The sequence below is a fragment of the Micromys minutus genome (genome assembly GCF_963924665.1).
Source record: "Micromys minutus genome assembly, chromosome: 2".
In the NCBI taxonomy this organism is placed as follows: Eukaryota; Metazoa; Chordata; class Mammalia; order Rodentia; family Muridae; genus Micromys; species Micromys minutus.
This window is the reverse complement of record NC_137971.1, coordinates 55110499-55133056: the sequence shown is the minus strand read 5'-3', so window position 1 is coordinate 55133056 and position 22558 is coordinate 55110499. Positions and strand designations below refer to the sequence as shown.

General features: G+C 50.1%; 2 protein-coding genes across 9 annotated transcripts in view; both read right to left on the bottom strand.

Moving 5' to 3' along the window:
* Positions 1-536: 536 nt before the first annotated feature.
* On the bottom strand, positions 537-3459 carry FADD (Fas associated via death domain; the record flags this gene model as incomplete). The annotated part of the gene is made up of 2 exons (XM_080913327.1): positions 537-1538; positions 3174-3459. The coding sequence occupies 2 exons, from the start codon at positions 3457-3459 to the stop codon at positions 1198-1200; spliced, it is 627 nt and encodes a 208-aa protein (XP_080769453.1). The 3' UTR covers positions 537-1197.
* Positions 3460-9433: 5974 nt separating this feature from the next.
* The window catches only part of ANO1 (anoctamin 1), a gene marked incomplete at its 5' end in the record, with an annotated part of 147934 nt that continues 134809 nt past the window's right edge, over positions 9434-22558 (bottom strand). For all 8 annotated transcript variants that reach the window (XM_080911309.1, XM_080911310.1, XM_080911314.1 and 5 more), the window contains 4 exons: positions 9434-11048; positions 13928-14033; positions 18242-18426; positions 19889-19941. In XM_080911309.1, coding sequence (XP_080767435.1) covers positions 10782-11048; positions 13928-14033; positions 18242-18426; positions 19889-19941 — 611 coding nt within the window. In that variant the 3' untranslated portion in view covers positions 9434-10781. The remainder of the gene's footprint in view (positions 11049-13927; positions 14034-18241; positions 18427-19888; positions 19942-22558) is intronic.

Here is a 22558-nt window from a genome sequence, read left to right as displayed (position 1 = left end):
TTGAAGAATAGGTGGAACACAGAGATGAGGGTAAATAACCAAGTGCCAGGAAATGACTGGTCAGTGTTTGAGCATAGGCCCCAGGCTGGTCACTTGTGAGGCGAAGATTAGGTTAGGACAGTGAGGTGCAGCTCTTCATTTGCAGGAGAACCCTGTAACTAGGATCCTCTTCTCCAGACAGAAACTCTTATTTGAGATATGGTCTTTCTACTTAGTGTCAGCTGGCCTGTAGCTCCCTATGTAGGCTAGGTTGTCCTTAAACTTATAGATCACAGAGATCCACCTGCTTCTACCTCCCTGAAAAGCTAGGATCAAAGGTATGCATCACCACACCCAGCCAAAGGTTGGAAAGCTGAGACAAGGAATGGTTTATTTGGCCACCCAGTGTGGTACCCAGGGCCCCTGCTGGTGTGAAGCAACCAAGGAAATCACATCACGCCATTCTTAACTAGTACCCAGGGCTGTAAGCACACTGATGTCAGCCTGCTGGGACTTCTGAGATTAGAAGGGTCCTTAACATAATGGAAATTCCTGGTGACACATTATCTCCTGGTAAAGGCACTTGCTTTTATGTGTTTTTGTAAAAAGGTCTCACTAGTAGCTCAGGCTACTGTAAAGTCTAGCAGTTCTCAGCTCTCAAGTGCTAGGATTTCAGAGTGAGCCACTATATTAGGCCCAGGGCACTTGCTTATAGACCACCATGGAGGAAGGGTGCTACCTTTTAAATCACAGTCCTTCACAGAGCCAGCAATTTTGGTGGTGAACTTTACAATTGGTCCTCACAGGACTTTTGCACTTCTTTGAGGGTTAGGAGCTGCTCTCTGATGGCGTCCAAGGATATGAGACAGATATCCTCTTGGCCAACTGTGGGGGCAGCCAAGTGCTCTGAACTGAGTTGGTGTCTTCCCCCAAGGAACAACAGGAAGGCGCTCAAACTGCAGTCAGCTCATATGCTGTTAGCTCCAATTTCCTCCTTGTAAGACCAGGGACTTCTCAGGAGGAAGCAGTGGAGAACATGAAGGGGAACCTTCATATGTCTTCAAAGTCCAGGGCTCAGAGGCTCCATAGATAGAGCTATACTCCAGGAGCTGGTGTGAGAAGTCCCGGCCTGGATTAGTGAGGTCTTCTTGGCACTGGGCACAAAGGCACTTGGTACGATCAAGTCCACAGTGATTCCTGAGAGGAGCCGCAGGCTCGTCAGGGTGTTTCTGAGGAAGACACAGTTGAGTCCCTCAGTGTTGGGGACATATCCTCGCTCTTGTTCACAGATCCCTGGGCCATCAATGCTTCTTCCACCAGGTCAGCCACCAGGTTCAGCCGGCAGGCCCGCAGTGCCTTGACCAGTGCAGTCACCGAGGCGTTCTCCCTCTCCGAGTTCTTCCAGACCCGCAGGGTCTCCCTTACCTGCTCGCTCAGGCTGCGGGGGTACCTCTCCTCAATTCCATCAATCTTGGCCTCAGACACCTTCAGCTGGCGGGCCAGTCTCTTCCAGTCTCTCCCCACATTGTCACACACAATGTCAAATGCCACCCGCAGATCTAGGAGGGAAAACGGCAGCATGACTTGACTGAGGAGCTGGGGTAGCTCTCCCCATGGGTCACTAAGCATTGACCTGGGCACTTTGAAGGCAACATCACAAAAGCCAGTCAGGATCTTTGCGGGCACAGTCACCCAGTAGCCCATGAGTTACTTCAAGAGACCCACAGTGGCCTCCTGATCTGCCTAGCCATACTCCCTCAACCTAGGCCACAGTGAGTTATGGCTTAGAAGACCAGAAACTAGGAGGGCTGGGGTGTCAGAAAAACAGGGCTGCCCAAACATCCCACTCCATGGGTTAGCCAACGTCACCAAGGTTACATCCTATACTGTGACCTTTGCTGGTTTGACTGGAGACCTGGAAAGGCCCATCCCTGCCATACTCTGGAGCCTCTGATAGACACAGGAAAGGTGTCACCTCTGTGGGGAGCTCTGGGCAATGGCTGAGAACCTCTCACTAGGTTTCTGTAACAATAACAAACACTTGAATGCCTTGGAGATGTGAACACCCAACCCATTTTCTTGTGTCTCTTGTACACACTGGCAGTGGAAACAATCTGTTTCAAATAGTTGTGCCTGAAACAGACTGTCACAGCACGTGCTGTCAGTGCTGGGGGTCTGATCTTATCTGCAGGGCTTTTTATTATGGCGACCCTTTATGGTCATGGTAAGATGTATCTTCCCAAAGCTTCTTAATGAGGAAGGTTTAGTCCCTTAATGGTGGATCCAACTGTGGAAAGGAGAGGGGGGCGTGATAGCCCCGAGCTCCCCAGTGGATCAGCCCTCTGAATCATAATCTGATGGTGTTACTGGGAGGTGGTGGAAACCTTAAGAGAGCCTACTCAGAGGTAGTAAGGAAATACAAAGGCTGTACTGCTGGGGGTGTGCATTTTGTCCCAAGCTGCTTCCAGTAATTTTGCTACTCAGCCTGGTAGCCATGAGGTAATCAGCTTTGGTCCACATGCCCTCTGGCTGCTTTCATTTCCTGCTTCACTGTAGACCAAAAGCCAGTCAACCAGGAGCACCTCTGCCCCTTTAAATGGCTTCTGGAGTATTTGTCACAGGTGATAAATAGTCTAATATATGCTTAACCTGTATCTACACCCCAAGGCCAGACTGGCATAGCTCAGTTTGTGACTATTATCCATTGTGCGTTATGGAAAGCCACAGTGCCTCCTCGCTACGCAAAACAGAATTAACTGCCAACAACCAGACACTGCACTCGGGACCAGAGAGCTCCAGCCCTTCTTTGGCCAGGAAGGGCATGGCTTGCACAGACACTCCCACTACGGAAAAGGTGACGAGCAGAAGGCACACGTGACCTCTGCCCACTCTTCAACTCTACCCTCACTGGGGTTAAGATGCCTCAGCCACATTCATTTCTTAGCTGAGTTTTCCAAGCAAGCACTGCAGGTCTGAGGCGAGCTAATCTTGGGGTTGGGCAAGTGGTAGGAGAGTGCCTGTTCGGGTTTAACTTCCGCACTGCAGGCAAGACCGCCCAAATTCCGGCTGAAAAACGTGGGCGTGTCCTAGAGTCCGTCCCAGTCGGAGCAAGCAGAAGGTGCACCGAGGCCAGGCCTCCTCGCCCATTGCCCGCCCCGTGGGTCTCCCACGGCCTCCTCCCGCCCCCAGCCCACCTGCCTCCCCCGGGGCTGCATCGGCCGCCGCCCCCGCCTCGAAGTTATCCAGGCGCTGCAGCAGGTCGTGTCTGCGCAGCGAGGCCAGCAAGTCGCGCAGCAGCCCGGTGCGCCCACGCTCCAGGTCGTTCTGCTCCAGCAGCACCGAGAACAGGTCCAGGCCACTCTGCACGCGCTCCAGCTTTCGTTTGCTCACGCGCTCTCGGCACAGGAACTTGAGCTCCATCAGATCGTTGCCCGACAGGCTGCCGGACAGCGAGTGCAGCAGCACCAGGAATGGGTCCATGGCAGTAATACGCCGGGCGGCGCCTCAGAGATCCCACATAGGAAATCACCTTAGGTTTTCCCGCCTGGCGTCTCGCGGGAAGTCCAAATCCCACGCATGCGCCTCGGGTGTAGCCGTACCCGCTTCCGCCAGGGCTGGCTTTGGCTGTTGCCGTAGTTTCGACCGCTGAGCCACGTTGGCATCAGGGCTTGAGTGCGTGCGATGGTTCTCGCCCCAGCCAGCGCGGAACAGATCTAGCTCGTCAGTAGTGTAACCTGGATCTTCTTGGGGCTCTGAGGAGCTGTGCCGACCTACTACGTGGGGGGCTGGGAGGGCAGCTTCAGATGCCTACTGTGGCTGGATCACGTTCTGTCATTATAAAAGAAAGATTTACTTATGGCTTGGAGAGATGGTTCAGGGTTTAAGAGCACTGGCAGTTCTTGCAGAGGACCTGGGTTCAAGTCCCAGCACTCAAATGAGGTCTTCCAACCATCTGTAATTCCAGTTCCAGGGGCTTTGACACCCTCTTCTGGCAAGCACGCATGTTGTGTGCTGACAATTATTCTTACATATGAAAAACATTTTTTACATATATGAGCATTTGTATGTGGTTTAGTGCCCCCTAGGAGTTGAGTTTCCTCGGAGGACAGACAAGGGTGTGGATCCCCTAGGACTAGAGTTCCGTTTGAATGTGAGCTCTTGAGTGGGTCCAGGTTCTCCGTGAGAGCAACATAACCGCTAGGCGTTTCACCGGTCCAGTAATGTGTATATTAAAATCAGTAGCAGAGAGGAACTGTAATATTGATGCGTGCCGGAGGTTGTAGAGATGCTAACTGCCCTGCTTCGAGCTTTCATTAACGATACACCACTATTCCACAGCCACGCACAGTACTGTGTATGTGTTAAATAGTGCCTGCTGCACAAGCCCAAGGACCTAAGGATCCTTTTGACAACATAAAAAGCCAAACAAGGCGGTGCCCATCTGTAACCCGAACTCTGGCAGAGACGGGTGGATTCCTGGTGCTCAGTGACCAGGCACTTTAGCTGAATGGCTGAGGTCCAGGGTTAGTGAGACCCAGTTGTGCACAGCATACCCAGCAGAGTTGGCTTACATTTCTTTAGATTGCTTTATAATTCAGCCACTTAAAGTTCCGTGCTTTGGTTGTTTTGTTCAGACAGGGTCTCACTATGTAACTCAGACACCCGAGGCTGTATAGAATGACAAATGGGGGCTGGAAGGGTGGCTGGGGGTTAAGAGTGCTTGGTACTCTTCCAGAGGACCTGGGTCTGGTTGCAGGACTGCTTACAACTGTCTGTAACTACAGAGAGGGGGAATCTGAGGCCCTCTGCTGGTCTCTGCTGGGCACTACAGTCGTGTGCACACAACCCCCAAGTCCCCCAACACAGTTTTACTAGGTGGGGAGGGCTCTTTAGAGGAGCAGAACCAATAGAAGCGAATCTATTGGGCTGGCTTACTTGAGAGGGCTGAGAGTCTGCACCCTGCAAATGCAGAGAACCAGGTTCCCAATCTCAAAAGCTGGAAACCTCAATAGTCAGAATCCAAGTTTGAAAGTCTAGGGGTTCCCTGGAGAGACACTGGCATTGAGTTTGTTGAGAGCATAGTTTTTCCGCTCTGGCAGTTTGTTTTGAGACAAGATCTCACATAGCTCAGGCTTCTTGGAAACTACTCCCCTTCACACCATGTAGCTCAGAATGACCCTTAAGCTTTTGATCCTCCTGCCTCCACCTCCCAGATACTGGGATTGCAGGTGTGCACCACCAGGTCCAGTTTATTTTTTGTTCTGGGTGTCAATCTTATGCTAGATTTGTGTTCAGTAAACACCCCCACATTGTGCACATGACCTTTTCCAGTCTGTTCATAAGATCCTGCAATTAAAGAATTCATAATTTTGATGAAATCAGATGCATGTGTTTTTCTTTTTATTGTGCTAATAGAGTAGGGAGGTAAAGCCTCTCTGGTGGTGGCGATCAGAGCATGCCTCTCTAGAGGGGCCTCCGTCATCCCTGTCCAGAAGAGAAGAGGAAACACAGAAGCAGGGTGCTGTAGATCCAGGTCCCTCACAGCTGTGAACTGCCCAGGGCATATTCAATTTCTAGTCTTTGGCTACAAATGGATGCTCCAACAGCAGGGAGAGAGCAAGGTTTCCAGAAAGAAGGTTCTCATGAGGAAGGAGTCCCTAAACCAAGATGAGCTGGAGGACATCCCAACAGACGCAAAAAGGAAGGAAGCCAACTGTGGTGGTGCAACCTTTAATCTCAGGAGGCAGAGGCAGAGGCTGGTGGAGCTCTGAGTTCGAGGCCAGCCTGGTCTAAGGTGTGAGTTCTAGGTCAGCCAGGGCTACACAGAAAAGCCCTGTCTAAAACAAAAACAATAAAAAGATAAAGAAAGGAAGGCAAAGAAAGGGGGTGGATGGGAGGCAGGATGGGAGGAGGAGGAAAGAAGGAAGACAAAGAACAAAGGAGGAGAGAAAGGAGGAGGGGAAGAAAGGGAAGGAGGACAGGCTTGAGCATGCCTCACAGGTTTCATGGAGGCAAACTCACCCTTATTTGTGCTAACAATGGTCAGAATTCTTGCCTTCCTCTCTCGGGTTCTCTGTCTCCCCGAGTTTCTTTGTCTTTTCTCTCTTGTGTTGTTGCTCCACTCAGGCTAGGTGGGAGCTTTCCTCAGCTCTGCTGTTCCCTGCCTTTCCTTGTAGAGGTTTTTGTTGTTGTTTGTTTGTTTGTTTTGAGACTGTGTCTCACTGTGTACCGTTAGCTGGCCTGTACTCACAGAGATCCTCCTGCCTCTGTCTCTGGGATGCTGGGACTGAAGGTGTGCACACTTGCCATCTTCTGCAGGGAACATGGTGCCTCTGCTGAAGAAAGGACAGCATTGTAGAAGCCTCCTGTTAGACACCTGTATGGTAATTCTCAACTTCTGACACCCAGGCTTAGTCCTGGATCCTGAATGGGAGCCATGAAGGCCTGCTGACTGAAAAAGATTTCACAGATGTAGTGAAAATAGGCCCTGGGTTGGAAGATCTTCCTGGTGTGCCTCAGAGGGCCCATCAGGACCTGCTCACTCAAGGAACTAAGGAGCCCTGAAGAGGAAGGGGCCGAGGTCAAGGCTGGCACTGAAGTTCTTCCTTGGATTTTGGGGACTTGGGGGTGTCTGGACCAACATGGAACTCAGTCTACAGGGTCCCCTTGGGACCTGAAGCTTTAGGAGATGTGTGGCTTTTGTTAGCAGCACCATTTACACCAAGAAGTGGTTTATGCTCCCTGCATGCAGATCCCTGGGTTACCAGCAGAGGGCAGCAGCCACCAACAGAAAGAGGCCAGCAAGGTCTGTCTTGGCTTGGAGTCAGCATGGTGGTCAGCAAAGAGGTTGCCGGGTGAGGGACATGAAGAGATAGAGGATCCAGAGGAACCACAGTGTTCTGCTTCAGAGATCTAGTATGTCTCCCCTGAGTGCTGGGATTACAGAACCATCAGGCCTGGACAAATCTGGACATTTAAATGCAGATTTCCGGGACTTTTATTTAGGAAATCTTAGAAGCAAGTAAGAAGTGAACCAACGGTGTAGATCAACTGGAGCTGCCTTATAATCAGGACAGGCTACAAACCCCGAAAACACCCCTGATGTCTGACGTGATTCATTATGCACCTAGTAAGACTTGCAGAACTTGGGACCAGAGAGATAGCTCAATGGTTAGGAGCACTTTCTCCTCTTCCAGGGAATCCGAGATCAACCCGCAGCACTTACATCAGGAGGCTCCAACTCCAGGGGACCTGACACCCACTTGTGGCCTCTGAGGTTATCTGCACTAAGGTGTATATACCCACATTCAGATAGGTGCATTTACATACAATTAAGAATAAAAGAAACCCTTAAAAAAAAAAAAAAACAAACTGAAGTTGCAGACCTAGGGCCTCCCCTCTCCTGCTCCATCCACAAAGCTTGCAGGTAGAATTATCCAAGGCTAGGTGCCGAGTTCTGGTATGAAGAGATGGCCTTCCAGCCAGCTTTCTAGGTGAATGTAGCTCTCTCTAAGCCTCTACAGTCTTATCTAAAATAACACCCCTGGTTCTCTGGGGTGTTTTGCTAATCAGGTCCTGGGCTTTTATAGCAATATTAACCATTCTCCATCCACCTCATGCTGGACTTATTGCATGCCTGCCTGCAACCCTCTATTTGGTGCCCCATTATTTCCCCCCTCGACCATTGCATGAATTCCTAATGTCAACCAACCTCCACTGATGTGCTATCCCCTCCTCTCCCGGCATCCCAGGTCATCACGTTCAGTCTCCATGAAGCCAGAGAGCCCTGCCTGGGTCAGTCCTGTCTTCTGTCCTCCCCGTTATCTTGCCACCTCCTTGCCTCTCCCATCTCAGAACTTATCAGGCACCTCAGGGCCTTTGCACATGCTCTTCCTGTCTGACCTCCCTCCAGAACTTCATGCTTCTGGGCTCTCATTGCTTGTTCCCAGTGCCATTACTCAAGACAGCCTTGCCCAATCCTAAAGCTGCTGGCATCTTACTTCCTGTGGTATTATAAAGTTGTGGGATATATGGTTATCTTCTGAGTCAGCACATGACACCCTCTGGAGTGCCACTCAGAGGGAGGGGGCATGTTCATTCTGTCCCTGCAAATGCTATTTCAGCTCTGCAAGGTGGGGAGGAAGCTCTGCTGGGAGACCTCTGCCTCAGAGTTAGTAAGAGGTCTGGGAACTCATGCATGATGTGATCTCTAGACCCTTACTCCGTACCCTAGTGGGCTTCAGAAGAGGGACCCTGCAATGCGAACTGCGCAGATGTCCTCTCTGGATCCTACAGATGAAAAGGAAGTGTTCTAGGGCTTAGATGGATTTCTCTTTTTCGAGACAGGATCTCACTATGTAGCTCTGGATGTCCTGAACTCACAGAAATCCACCTGTTTCTGCCTTCCGAGTGCTGAGATTAAAGGTGTATATGTCATCAGGCCCACTGGCGAGGGCAGTTAGATCAGAAACCGCAGCTTTCTACAGTGTTGTGTGAGAGAGTCACCAGTAGGGGGGCACCAGAGGCCGCTGCTGCTCTGGTGAGGGTCCAGGGCCAGGTGGGGTGCAGACTCCACAGCCAAAGGGCTTATTGCTTTACTGACATTTTGGGTTTTAGAAAGAGCTTTTGTTTTATGAAATTATGCTGAATATGGGTGACAGATCTTTAAATAAATGTCCCCACTTTCCTACTCAAATACACTGGCCTCTTAAAGTTGCCCCCCCATGGGATTTTGAGACAACATGTGATGCTGATTCTAGTGTGTTGGGTTGTAGATGGTGCCTTAGCTGTGTGGCTGTGGGACAATTGGCTAAGGATAACTTTAATCCTTACCTAGCATGATCAAGCGCACCTGTCCACACCCAAACACAAAAGCATATCTGTACACAGATGCATGGATGCACACATATATACATACATACATATGTGCGCATATGTGAATGCAAACACACGAATGCCTGTATGGAGTGTGCATAAACACACTCACATACCAGAGTGTGCATGTGGAGGCGAGTAACACATAAGCACACAAGGCACTTCCGAAGCATATCGGTATACATACATACCTGTGTGCACACACAGGTACGTATATGCATGTGTACATGCAGACAGGAACATGGAGACACAAACACACGCAGGCACACATGAGCACCATGAGTACACACATGCATGTGTATGTTCAGAGGCACACACAAACACCCGCACAGCCCACGCACACAGCACAGGGAGATGGCATCCCAGGATCATCTGGAACAATTCAGACACCTGCCACGGAAGAAAGGAATGTTCTGGAATGTTCTCAGGTCAGTTGCTTTCAAATCTTCTGTGTTAACCACGGGGCTCATGAGGGCTCAGGACAGGAGCAGGTCAGGGGAAAAGAGCAATCAGGAGAGGCCAGGGTTGTGTATTCAAATTTATTTTGATGAACGCTCAGCCACAGTCTCCTGTGGGTCTGTATACATTCAGTTTTGTTTTTGTTTTTTTTTTTAAAAAAATGGTTTCTGTAAAAGAATTTTTGGTAATTATCTAATTTTGGATACAGTAGCTATATACAAAATATCATCGGAAACCACGTCACGGCACAAGAGAAAATAGAAGCATCAGGTCTCATGATTTTAGCCAACAGTGAAAACCTTTGAGGCCCACGACTCAGACCCCAGCTGCCAACGGCAGGACTGTCTGCCTTGCCCTAAGACGAGTGTGGGGAGTTACCCTCTCCAGCTTGGGCAAGACACTTCTGGCGATGGTGCTGAGAGGCCTTGCACAGCTGGCTAGCACATCAGATGAGGCTGGCCCATGAGGCTCGTTTTAGAAGCTATTACAATGGTAAGTGCTGAGGATCTCACATCCCACGAGTGAAAATATAGATGTGTTACCAAAATAGAAGCTTTTATTGAGAAAAATCTTTGGTAGTAACGATATTTTAATTTCCTCTCAGTATTTGGTTAACTAATGAAATAAACTCCTTCCACCTTGAGCTACAGAAAGAAAATCCCTCAAATCCATCCCATTATTGATTTTTAGACAAAAACCAATAGATGGTCTAAAAAGCGAAAAATGAACTCACGGAGGCCCCAGGGCTTGGTGAAGCCCTCCAGCCTGTTTAGAGATGCCCTGCCTGTCACCACAGCTAGTCTCACAAAGAGGACATTAGCCTCGTGTGAGGGGCCCTTGAGTGGCTGGTGTGGAGCCTGCCAGGGATGCCAAGGGCACTGGTCAACTGGGGGCCCCTGTACTCCTGTGTTACTGGAGTGAAATGTGAAGCCACCGTGTGTGTGCTGTGTGGGTGGCCAGGCCTGTTTCTGACCCCGGGTCTGAACTTCCAAGCTCCCAGAGGAAAGACAGTGGACTCTTCCAGCTTGTCCAACTAGAGCAGGTGACAGTCTTCCTGCAAATGTTCATCCTTCTGCAAAATCTTAGGAGGTTCCTGGACACCACTCTGCATCTGTCTCAGGGCATCCTTCAGAGTAAGGGTGTGGACTCTGGACCTTACTGCTGCCCGGGGGAGGGGCGCTCTATGTTCCCCCATAGGTCTGTGGAACATGCCCTCGCCCTGTTCATCCCCGTCACCAGCCTTCCTTGGCATTGAATACTAAAGATAAAAACTCCCCTGCATAATGGCCTTGTGCAAAAATGAGAAGAAACAGAAAGAAGAAAGAAGACTGTTGTCACATCAGAGTGGCCCTCCACATGTCCAGACAATACAAGAGCCACGAGCCCTAGTGGGGCTAAAAGTGCTGGCTCTAGAGGAAACTGAGTGGTCACTTGGTGATGGTTAGAAGCCTGCTGGCCTGCCATCATGGCTACAGCGCACCCCCATGGTACTCGTAGCTGGGGACAGGGCTGCCGTCACCTGCCTCTGGGTGGTTTGTGGGGCTGTGGTTGTTACAAGGCATATCCCCTGGCTTCTCCTTCTCCATCCATGTGTCCAGTAGCTGCTGCTTGCCCTGTTCTTCACGCATGAACAACTCCACCATTAGAACCTTCTCCTTGTGGATCTGCTGGCTGATGTCTTTGGGGATATCAGGGATCACCCAATCCACAAAGTCACTCATGAACATCACTAGGTTCTGCAGGGAGAACAGTGATTGGGGACAGGGTCAGAGGTGTCTGGGGAATGCCTCAGCCTTTACCTAGTGTCAACATTACCTGTGTACCCCACCTGTGCTCCTGTGCATCCTCACCTTTGTACTCCCACCTGTGCACCTGTGCACTACACCTGAGTACTCCCACCTATGCACCTGTGCACCCTCACCTGCATACTCCCACCTATGCATTTGTGTATCCCACCTGTGTATTCCACATATGCACCTATGTACCACACCTGAATACTCCCACCTATGCACCTGTGTACCACACCTGAGTACTCCCACCTATGCACCTGTGTACCACACCTGAGTACTCCCACCTATGCACCTGTGTACCACACCTGAGTACTCCCACCTATGCACCTATGTACCACACCTGAATACTCCCACCTATGCACCTGTGTACCACACTTGAGTACTCCCACCTATGCACCTGTGCACCACACCTGTGTGTCCCACCAATGCACTACCTTCTGTCTACCTGTTCTACGTGGCAAAGCCCATTCCTTCACTCTCTGTCCCTGTGTGTGTGCCCCCATTCCTTTAGGCTTCAGTTTCCCAGAAGGTATAAACAGGGCAAGGAGGTGCAGTCCCTGGAAACTTGGGTTTTTTGTTTGTTTGTTTTTGTTTTTTCTTTTTAGGAAGCTGGGAATGAAGCTGGTTCTTGTGCCCCCCCCCCATTAGCTTACTTGAGGAATCTGAACTAAGTTGTCAAGAAAATACTCTGAAAAACTTCAGCATTTGAGGTGCATTTCTTGGCACCTGAGCATGGTGATTGGTCTTTGTTCAAAGGTGAGTCCCCTAGCTGTGCTCCCCCTATTCAAAGGTGAGTCCCCTAGCTGTGCTCCCCCTATTCAAAGGTGAGTCCCCTAGCTGTGCTCCCCTCTGTTCAAAGGTGAGTCCCCAACTGTGCTCCCCCTATTCAAAGGTGAGTCCTCTAGCTGTGCTCCCCCTATTCAAAGGTGAGTCCTCTAGCTGTGCTCCCCCTATTCAAAGGTGAGTCCCCTAGCTGTGCTCCCCTCTGTTCAAAGGTGAGTCCCCTAGCTGTGCTCCCCCTATTCAAAGGTGAGTCCCCTAGCTGTGCTCCCCTCTGTTCAAAGGTGAGTCCCCTAGCTGTGCTCCCCTCTGTTCAAAGGTGAGTCCCCAACTGTGCTCCCAGCTCTGAACTGTGGCTTGGCTAGGAACCCTCTTGCCCACCTGTTTCTAGCTTGGCCATGGGAGTCAGTGACCAGCCACTGAGGATGCTACGGACTTGTTATGACCTGGTGGCTTGGGCAGCGTGTGCTTGCTGGGATAGGTAGAGTGGTTCTCAGTGCAAACCCTCGTCACCCCCAGCCCTTAGCCTAGAGCACCAGTTTTCAACCTGTGAGTCAAGACTCCATTGGGAGTGTGTGTGTCTCATGTCAGATATCCTTCATATTAGATATTTACATCACAATCTTACAGAGTCCAAAATTACAGTTATGGAATAGCAATAAAATAATGGTATGGTTGGGAGCCACCACAACACCAGGAACAGTATTAAAGGGCTGCAAGCAGCATTAGGAAGGTCGAGAACCACTGACCTAGAGCTCAGTAGCCCTAATTTGAACTGGGTAGTTTTCTGTCAGTTTAACAAAATCTACAGTCATCTGTAAGATGGAACTTTAAAAGAGAGAATGCCTTCACCAGATTGGCCTGAAGCAAGCCTGAAGGATATTTTCTTTTGTTTCATAACAACTTTTTAAAGTTATTTTGGCTAATATATTTGAGTGTTTTTCTTGAGTATATGTCTGTGTAACTTGTGAGGGCCTGGTGCTCAGGGCATTGAATCTCCTGGGACTGGAGTTACAGATGGTTGTGGGCTGCCATATGGATGCTGTGAATTGAACTCAGGTCCTTTGGTGCTCTTAACTGCTGAACCACCTCTTTATCTGAGGCATCATCTTGATAGATAACTGTGAAACGTAAAAGGGCCCAGCCCACTGTGGAAGGTGCCATCCCTGGGCAGGTGGTTCTGGGTTAGAGAAGAAACAAGCCCAACAAAATATAGGGAGCAAGCCAGTAAGCAGCATCCCCTATGGCCTCTGCATCAGCTCCTGCCTCCAATTTCTGTCTTGACTCCCCACAGAAATGATGTAACAAAGTTTTCCTCCACTTGGTTTTGATCATGTATGAATCACAGCAACAGATAAAGAACTAGGGCATTATGCCAATCCTAGCCCAAATGCCTTCTGTACCCACTTCAGTGAAAGGCAAATAGAGAGGTGCAGGTCCAGGGAGCACATTTAAGGAGCTTAGCAGGGAGGACCTGGTTTTGGAGTTCCCCAGCTCCGAGTGTTCAGTCTTTCTGGCATAGATTTTCTTGATGCCAGAGGGATGTGCAGGGACATGGCCCAGGCAGCACACAAGGGCCTCAGTAATTCCTCTCTGTCCCTTCAACCACTGTGTGTGTGTGTGTGTGTGTGTGTGTGTGTGTGTGTGTGAGTGCGTGCATGCCTGTCTGTCTGTCTGTCTGTCTGTCTGGAGTCCAGCCTGTGGTAGGTGCTGCTAGCCAGGGTCTGGAGTTATCTGAGAGCTAGAGTTGCTATCTCCAGTCTGAACTTGCCCTGGCCTGGCACAGAGACCCAGAGGGAGACAAGTGGGGAAAGAGACTGGCTTCTTCCTGCAAGTCTGCTCAATGACTTCTACAACTCTCACAGTTTTATTTGCTTGTTCTATGACATTCTCTTGGTCACTACTGGGGTTCAGGTCCCTTAGAGTCCATATCAACATCTCAAGGTCCCGGGCTCCTACCCCTGTCAGCAATCCCTTCCGTATCAGTACTTCCTAAGTGATGTCCCTCCCCTTTCTGAAGACAGGCATCCCCAATACACACATACCTGAAAGACAATGACAAAGGCCAGCCGGGCGGCCAGGACAGCCCAGAAGTCTTTGGAGATGTCATACTTGTGCTCTGACCACGGGGGCTCCCGGTAATCTTTGTACCTGCAAAGGGTATGGGGAATCACGGGCAGGTCAAGTGGATTCTGGGCTCTAGAGAGATGCTTCAGGGCTGAGACAGGCTCTGTGGCTGGCTGAAGGGGTGGACTGTTCTCTGCCTAGAAATTCTCTCCATGTTGAAAGGGGTGGTTAGAACCCAGGGGCTTGGCATAAAACAGATACCAGGGACTTTGAACAATGTTAGACATGTTGAGACTCTGAGGACTATTTGAGACAGACTAGCTGCTGTAGTGTGTATTATGAAATGGATTTGAGCCTTTAGGGCCAGGGGTGGGACATCCTAATTTAAAGTGGTGTGTTTGGTGTCAAGTTAACAAACGGTGATACATTTTTTCCTTTTAAATTTAATTATGTGTGTATGTGTGTCTATGAATGTGCATGCAGCGTTCTCAAAGGTTAGAAGGGAGTGGCAGATCACCCTGGAGCTGGTGTTACAGGTGGTTGTAAGCTGCCAGATGCGGATTATAGAATCTGAACTTGGGTCCTCTGGAAGAACAGCCAGTGTTCTTAGTCACTCAGTCCACATGGTTGATCTTGATTGTCTACTTGACAAGATTTAGAATCACCTTGGAGGGCTGGGGAGATGACTCAGTGGTTACCAAATCTGACTACCAGAGCATAATTCCCAGACTCACAAGGTATCGAGAGAGAGAATGACTCTTGAAAGTTGCTCTCTGCCCTCCATGTGCACTCAACATGGTAAATGTGCACCCACCCACCACCTAACCACCCAGCAACCCAACAACCCACTGCCCATCACCCATCACCCACCAGCCTACCACCCACCCACTCACCCATCAACCCACTATCCACCCACCCATCCACCACCCACCAACCTACCACCCACCCACCCATCCACCCCCACTGCCCACCCACCAACCAACCAAACAACCAACCAACCAAACAAACAAATAATCAAAAAGCAAACAAATGTAATAGAATCACCATGGACCCCTGGACAGGTGCGAGGGTGTTTCCAGAGAGATTTAACTATGGTGGGAAGACCCACATGGAATGTGGGCAGGGATGGGGAGCTCCCATAAGGGGGAAGCCTTCCCATGTGGATGGAGCCCTCCCATGGGCTGAGGTTCTAGACTAAATACAAAGAAAAAAAAAAGCCTTCCTAGCTCTCTGTTTCCTGACTGTGGATATGATGTGACTAACTGCCTCATGCCCTGCTGCCTTGACTTCCCTCATGATAGCCTGTACTCTCAAACTGTGAACCAGAATGGACCTTTCCTTCTGTAGTTGCTTTTTGTCAGGTATTCTGTCACAGCAATAGATGTGTGTGTGTGTGTGTGTGTGTGTGTGTGTGTGTAACTAATATAATACAATTCTCAAAGTTAGGAACAGGGTCTCTGTTGAGCAGCTGATATATCCCAGACTGCTCACTAACGGCCAGAGCAAGGAAGGGAACACGGGAGGAGGCACTGGCCTCAGAAGCACAACCTGATGCTCAGCTCACATTTACTGCCAACTTGCCATGTGTCCCTGAGCACTCACTTGGCCTCTGTAGGCCTCAGCCTGAGCATTCCCTCAGTTGTTTGTGTCATAAGCATCTATCAGTAGCTACCAAGTGCCTGACCCCATCCCAGAGGACACATAGGTGAGAACACAGCAGATGGGACTTTTAGTTGAGGGAGGGAGTTGGGCAGGAGTCTCTAGGGCCTGTTTGCCATGGAACCACCAGCTTCCCAGATGGGACTGGCTGGGGACAGTAGCAGGTGCCGAGCAGAGGTTGTACTATCACCCTGACAGGGACAAGCAGCCTGTGCTCGTAGAGTTACCACAGATGTCTGTTCCTCCTTTCCCTCAAAACCTTGGGTCACCTGGAAAACTCTTATATATCCCTCAAAGCCCTTTCTATGGCCCTTCGGTTACTATCTCCCACCAGCCATACTGATCCTTAGAAGATCTTTAGAAGAAGATCTTCTCTTACTTAGCTTTACTAATCAGCCCTCCTCCAGCCCCCATGGGGAGAAGAGAATGTGTTCTCTCAGGGCAGATGGGGCTGACCTGGGCCATGCTTGCTTTAGCACAGAAATAAACAGGGGCCTGTAGAGATCCCTCGTCTCAGCTACTGCGTCTGCTATGCTCTGGGCTGGCTTGGGCTCCAGCTTTGGGAGGTGCTATGGTGGGTGTGTCTGGTATATGTGCTGAGCTCAAGGTGCCTACAGGATTGTGATCCAGGTGGAGGGAAGTCTGGCTGGAGCTAGAGCTGGGGGCCAGAGCCTCTGTTTTCACAAGGCCAAGTCAGCAGGAATATAGATGGGATCTTGGCCTTGTGTTCTTGGAGCTCTGCTTCCCCAGCTTGGCCTGGAATTCTCTAGATGTGTTCCCCCTGCCTCTTACCCTCAGCACCATCGCCACTTTACCAGGAGTGTGCAGACACACACGAGATTTCTGTTTTCTCTTCGTGATGCTCCCTGAACTCTGTAATGTCGGATGGTGCCCTGGGAGGTGCTTGCTGGCTGCCCTGCAGTGTGGCTGCCCAATGTGAGGTTGGATTTTCAGGTGGTCCCCTGAGCTGTGTACCTTGACACCACGGAGTGGCAGATCATCTGTCCCTCTCCTCCCCTTTGCTCCCCAATACTGAGTTGCCTCCCGAGGGAGCTGTTATTGGTCTCCCTAAAAGTGACCAACAGCACTGATGGTGAGCACACAGGGACCCAAGCTGACTCCCAGCTCCACTCACAAAATTCTGTCTCTATAGGGAGCAAGGCTACTAACACCAGAGGAAAACCACTCTGAATTTGGTCTTTTCCTTGGTTAGCAAGAAGTAGGGGTCTGAGCGTCTTTCTCCAGGCTGAGGACCCAGAGACCCTGGGGCAAACGGAGTGATCTGCAGAGATGCTAGGCAGTGGAGTTGGGAGGAAAGCATCATGCTTCTAAGGTGAGCTTTGTTTTCAACTTGGTCCCTGGGCTGGGAATTTCTGTCCACGCTGTGTGCAGAGAGACGGCCTTCAGACAGGGAGATCATCCTGCACTGTCAAAACCTGCCCTCTGAGCTTCCACCTCAGCTTTTCTTTAAGGGGACCTCTAAAGAAGATCCCGGATACTTGCTGATCTATCCCCCAACACAAAACACACAGAAATGGTGTTTCTTTTTCTCTCCCCTCTCTTTTTCCTTGTAGTAGCCTGAGGTCAATGGGATAAATAAGTAAATACGTTTATTGTTTATAACTTACTTATCCATATATAACAAACATGATATGTAATACATTTATAAATGTATAAACTTATTTTATTTATTTATTTGAGATAGGTTCTCATTAGCCTAAGTGCCTCAAACTTAATATAATGCTTTGAACTCCTGATTTCTCCTGTCTCCATCTCCTTAGTATTGGGGTAACAGTGTGAGGTCCCCCACCTCTTAAAGGTGTCTCTCCTCTGCCACCCTGAGGAGGAGCTTCCCCCATGGGAATCCTTAGGGATAACCCATACTCACACCAGAGCATGTGCTAACGCATCGTGTTGGCTTCCAGGGAACAGATCGTGTGTAAAACCAGAGCTCCAGGCACAGAGAAAGCTCTCTGCCCCTCCCTGCCAGTCTGTCACATAGTGAGTTCCAGGACAGCCAGGGCTAAATAGTGAGCTACAAACTTTGTCTGAAAAGAAATAATATATATGTATATATAAACATATGTATATGTTTACTTATTTTATGTTTATGAATATTTGTGTATGATGTATGACATGAATGTTTACTGCCCATGGAGGCCAGAAGAAGGCTTCAGATCCCCTGTTGCAGGAGTTATAGATGATTATGAACCACCTTGTAGGTTCTGGGAATCAAACACAGGTCCTCTGCAAGAACAAGTGCTATTAACTGCTAAGCCATCTCTCCAGGTGATGTTGTTATTTGAAGAAAAGATCTCATGTAGCACAGACTGGCCTCAATCTCTTTGTACCTGAGGAGGGCCTTAAACCTCTGATCTTTTGTTTTCACCTCCCAGTATACTACATTTGGGACCCGGTCTTACGTAGTCCATGTTGGCTTCAAACTCATAGCCATCCCCCTGCCTCAGGCTCTGAGTGTGGGGTTACAGGCATGTGTCACCCCTGCAGTCATTTCACAAATTACATGTAAGTCATCACTGAGTCCTGCCCATGAAGGAAGCCTGGCTCCTCCATAGCTTTTCCCAGCTTTCTGTATAAGAGGCTCTCTTCAGAGGGAGACATGAAGGCAGTACCTGCAGATCTGAACCTCGTAGCCCAGGTCCAGTGGGTCATTGGGTGCTGTGCCATTCTGGAAGTCACTGACATTGAAGGAGGAGAGTGTGTGGTTGACAAAGCCGTGCATGGTCCCGTTCTGACTGTACATGTAGAGGTACACCAGGCGAGGGATGAAGTCAGATGTGAAGGAGATCACAAAGGCCTGCAGGGCAAAGGAGTGAGCATGGATCCAGTGTGAGGCAGGGTAGGGCACAGCAGGGGTGCCACATGAGTGAATGAAGGGTCAGGAGGTTCCTGTCCTATTCTGCAGGAGCCTGAATGTCTATGGTGGTGGTCCTTAATCAGGGACCACAGGGATGGTGAGCTGCCTTTCACAGGCTATGTGGCTCAGGGAGAAGCTCCCAACCTCTCTGTCATCCTTTTGTTCTTGTTCAACTGATTGACCGTGTCCACTGAGCACAGACCTCACCTCCTGGGCTTGCTACAGCAATTCAAGAGTCCAAAGAAGGAAGCTGCAATCTTTGAAGTTTCTGCCTACCTCTAAGGCAGAACTGTCTTGTAGTGACTTCATGCAGGGGTCTGAAGCCCAGTAGCCTCTGATGGCTTCTAGAACCTTGGCTGTGTCACCTGCCATCTCCGAGCCTTAGCTGTAACATGGTGCTTGTCAGCCATGCCTCCTCCAGCTGTGTGCAGAGTAACGGTTTGGTGTAATACAGAGGCTTCAGGATATCCTGGGAACTCCTAACATTGTTGCTCTTGTCCTCATGAAATTTTTTATGTGTGCCCTGGCTTCACATGGGCTGTACTCCAAGGTCCCTTCATTTTGGACCCTACTGTTGCTCTCCCAGCAACATAGATATTATGTTTCAGGCCTTCTCAGTTCCTTTAACAAGGCCCTCAAGGCCTTTATTGGAGAAGTGGGCACTTGGCAGGAAGGAAGAACAGGGTGAAGTTTGGAGTAACTCAAACATCATCCCTATGCCTGGTAGGAACTTGAGTCTAGGTGCTCCTGCACTGGACGCCCTGGGCCAGTTACTGTCCTGGGAGCCACCTCTACTTCCCATGTGCACAGGGTCTGCATATGGGGGCTCAGTCAGTGGATGGAGAGGTGGAAGGTTATGGAACACTGCTGTGGATGCTGGAGGTCCACTCGTGGTGCTCACACTACTGAGCCAACCTTGGGCTTTGCTGCCTGTTAGGACCATAATGGCTAAGGGCTATGCCACTCCTGACCTGAGACCATTACCATGACCTGGGAAGATGTGGTCATGGGCTGGGAAGAAATCAAGGAGTGTAATACTGGGATTGATGGAGACAGAGGTGCTAGCTTGTCTCTCCCTTCTCAGCTATATTACAAATGGGGTGGTTTGTATGCTTGTTTGCTTGCAGACAGGGTCTTATGTAGCCTAGGCTAGATTTGAACTTTCTATCCTTCTGTTCCCACCACCCACTGCCACCCCTAGTGCTGGAAGAACAGGTGTGCTCCACCACCCAGGGTTTCTTCAATGATGGAGATGAAACTCAGGCCTCTTGCCTGCTACACAAGCATGCTATCTACTGAGCCACAGCCCTAGTCCTCAAGGGAAGTTTCTAAAGAGAGACAGCCCTCCCAACAGCCTGGGTGGTCTCACTGCCCAGCCAGGATCCCCACCCCCATCACTTACATTAATGATGACAGCCAGCTTCCCGACACCTCTGAGAATGTTATACCAGATACCTAGAGGAGAAGCAGATGGGGGTGCCTGTGATCAGGTGCATGGTTTGTGGTGTGGTGTCCAGACAGTGCCTGGGTGGGCCCAACCTTGTAGGCACTGGGGCAGCTAGAAGGCCAACCCCAAGCAATGCTGGGGAAGACAAAGAAGGAGCCCAGGGAACACTAGTGCCCTTAGCTGTACTGTGTTACTATGTCACCGTATGTAACCCAACAAGTAAATGCCTAACAGGGTGCCTGTTAGATGCCATGGTCCCTAGTGACCCTGGACCTTCCCTATGAACCTGTTTGTAGGTGCTCAGTGCAGGAAGATCCCTTTCCTGTAGCCAGTGACTTGGCTTCAGCGCCAGTGCTTGAGTAGCTGTGGCTAGGGCATCCTGACTGGTGAGGCTGGGATCTCGCCTCAGGGATGATGCTCATCAGCCACCAGCCAACCACTGTGATTCCACTACTACGCTTCCAGATGGGCAGAAGGTCTATACCTAGTGTGGTGGGACCTTGCTCCCTTGGCTGTCTTCCACTAAAAAGGAGGAGGAGCAAGGCCCAGGAAGGAGGCGAGGGGCTGGTTGGGGCCTTAAGAATGAGATTCCTACAGGGAGTTCCATGCTCTGCATGGCCCAGCCCAGACTCCACCCATGAGGTTGGGTGTGTACCCAGGGGTCCTATCCTGAAGTGTACTCCATTAGGCCAAGAGCATATCCTGTCTATATGTCATTCCCAGTACTGGCTCCCAGGTCTGACAGCTCTTCTCAGAAGTCACCTGGGTAGATCCGATCATCTCTGCCTTTGGGGAAATTATGGCAGCTGTTTTGTTCCAGGTGCGGTGTATGGCCTAGTGGTACACACTGACCTCCCTACCTAGAAGCAGTGTGGCAGCTTCCAAGCCCTCAGTTTTGAGCTTAACACTGGTGGCCAGCAGGTGTTCAGCCCTGGGCATCCCAGAAGCCAAAGCTACAGCAGTGTGCATGTGTTAGGTATATCCTCCTGCCCCAGCCAGAGATGACTCCAGGTTAAAAATCTCCCTGACAGCAATGAGACTTTTGTGATGATGATGGTTCTGTCTAGCTTCCTGCTAGCAGAAGTGTTAGACAGATAGATCCTGCATACCGAAAATCCCATAGGCATGATGAGAAAGCCAACAAAGACACTAGGAGGGGAGGGTATCCCTGTGAGATCATTGACTAGGAGGGGAGGGTATCCCTGTGAGGTCATTGACTAGGAGGGGAGGGTATCCCTGTGAGGTCATTGACTAGGAGGGGAGGGTATCCCTGTGAGATCATTGACTAGGAGGGGAGGGTATCCCTGTGAGGTCATTGACTAGGAGGAGAGGGTATCCCTGTGAGATCATTGACTAGGAGGGAAGGGTATCCCTGTGAGGTCATTGACTAGGAAGGAAGGGTATCCCTGTGAGGTCATTGCAAATATATTTCAGTTACCCGTGGGAGTGCTTCATGCCTGGTCTCTTAGACTCAGAGCAGGCTGTGGCCTGTGCATTCTTGTGTCTCCTGAGCCTCAAATAGCATTGAGTCATTAGGCGTTTGTTGACAGGCTACAGGAGTGTGCAAAGCCTTTTCAGAAAATCAAACAAACAAACAAACAAGCAAAATACAGAAGAGAGGACACAGAGGCAGGCCTGTTGGCTGCACACTCATAAAAACTGGTGGGCTAGTGAGATGGCCTAGCAGGTAAACACTCCTTTAGCCCAGGCTTGATGACCAGAGTTGTATACCCTGAACCACAGTGGGGGATAGCAGCCACTCCTGTAAGACAGATTTCCTGTGGAGATCCTGTGGCTGGCAGTGGCAGCTCCTGCAGGTTACCCGACTATAGCTCTTCCCTACATACAGGGAGCTCCTGATGCCATCTCTTGGAGCCACCAGACACTTGTTGCTGCTTTAGCTCTTTGCTTTATTCCTCCCTTCCTCCCTCCTTCTTTCCCTCCCTCCCTCCCTTCCTTCCTTTCCTCCTTCCTTCTCTCCCTCCCTCCCTCCCTTCCTTTCCTCCTTCCTTCTCTCCCTCCCTCCCTCCCTTCCTTTCCTCCTTCCTTCTCTCCTTCCCTCCCTCCCTCCCTCCCTTCCTTTCCTCCTTCCTTCTCTCCCTCCCTTCCTTTCCTCCTTCTTTCTCTCCCTCCCTTCCTTTCCTCCTTCCTTCTCTCCCTCCCTCCCTCCCTTCCTTTCCTCCTTCCTTACCTCTCTCCCTTCTTCCTTCCCTCCGTTTCTTCCTTCCCTCCCTCATTCTTTCCTTCCTTACCTCCTTCCTTACCCTCTCCCTCCTTCCTTCCTTCCTCTCCCCACTCCTTCTCTCTCAGTCTCATGTAGCCCAGACTAGCTTCACCATGAACCTGTGAGCCAAGGATAATTCTGAACTCCCAATCTTTTTGCTGCTACTTCCCATGTGCTAGGATTACAGGTATGTGCCATTGCACCTGAGTTGTGTGGTGGTGGTAGGGTCAAACCCAGGCCTTTGTGCTTGATAGCCAAGTATTCTGCCTAGGCTGAAGCCCTAGCCAAGCAAAGCAAAGTTCAGGATGGCCTCCAACTTACTTCATCTTATTCAACATTTGCCCCTGATGCATTTCACAATGGGCAAAACTCACATTGAAGCTTATTTTATTAACTTAATA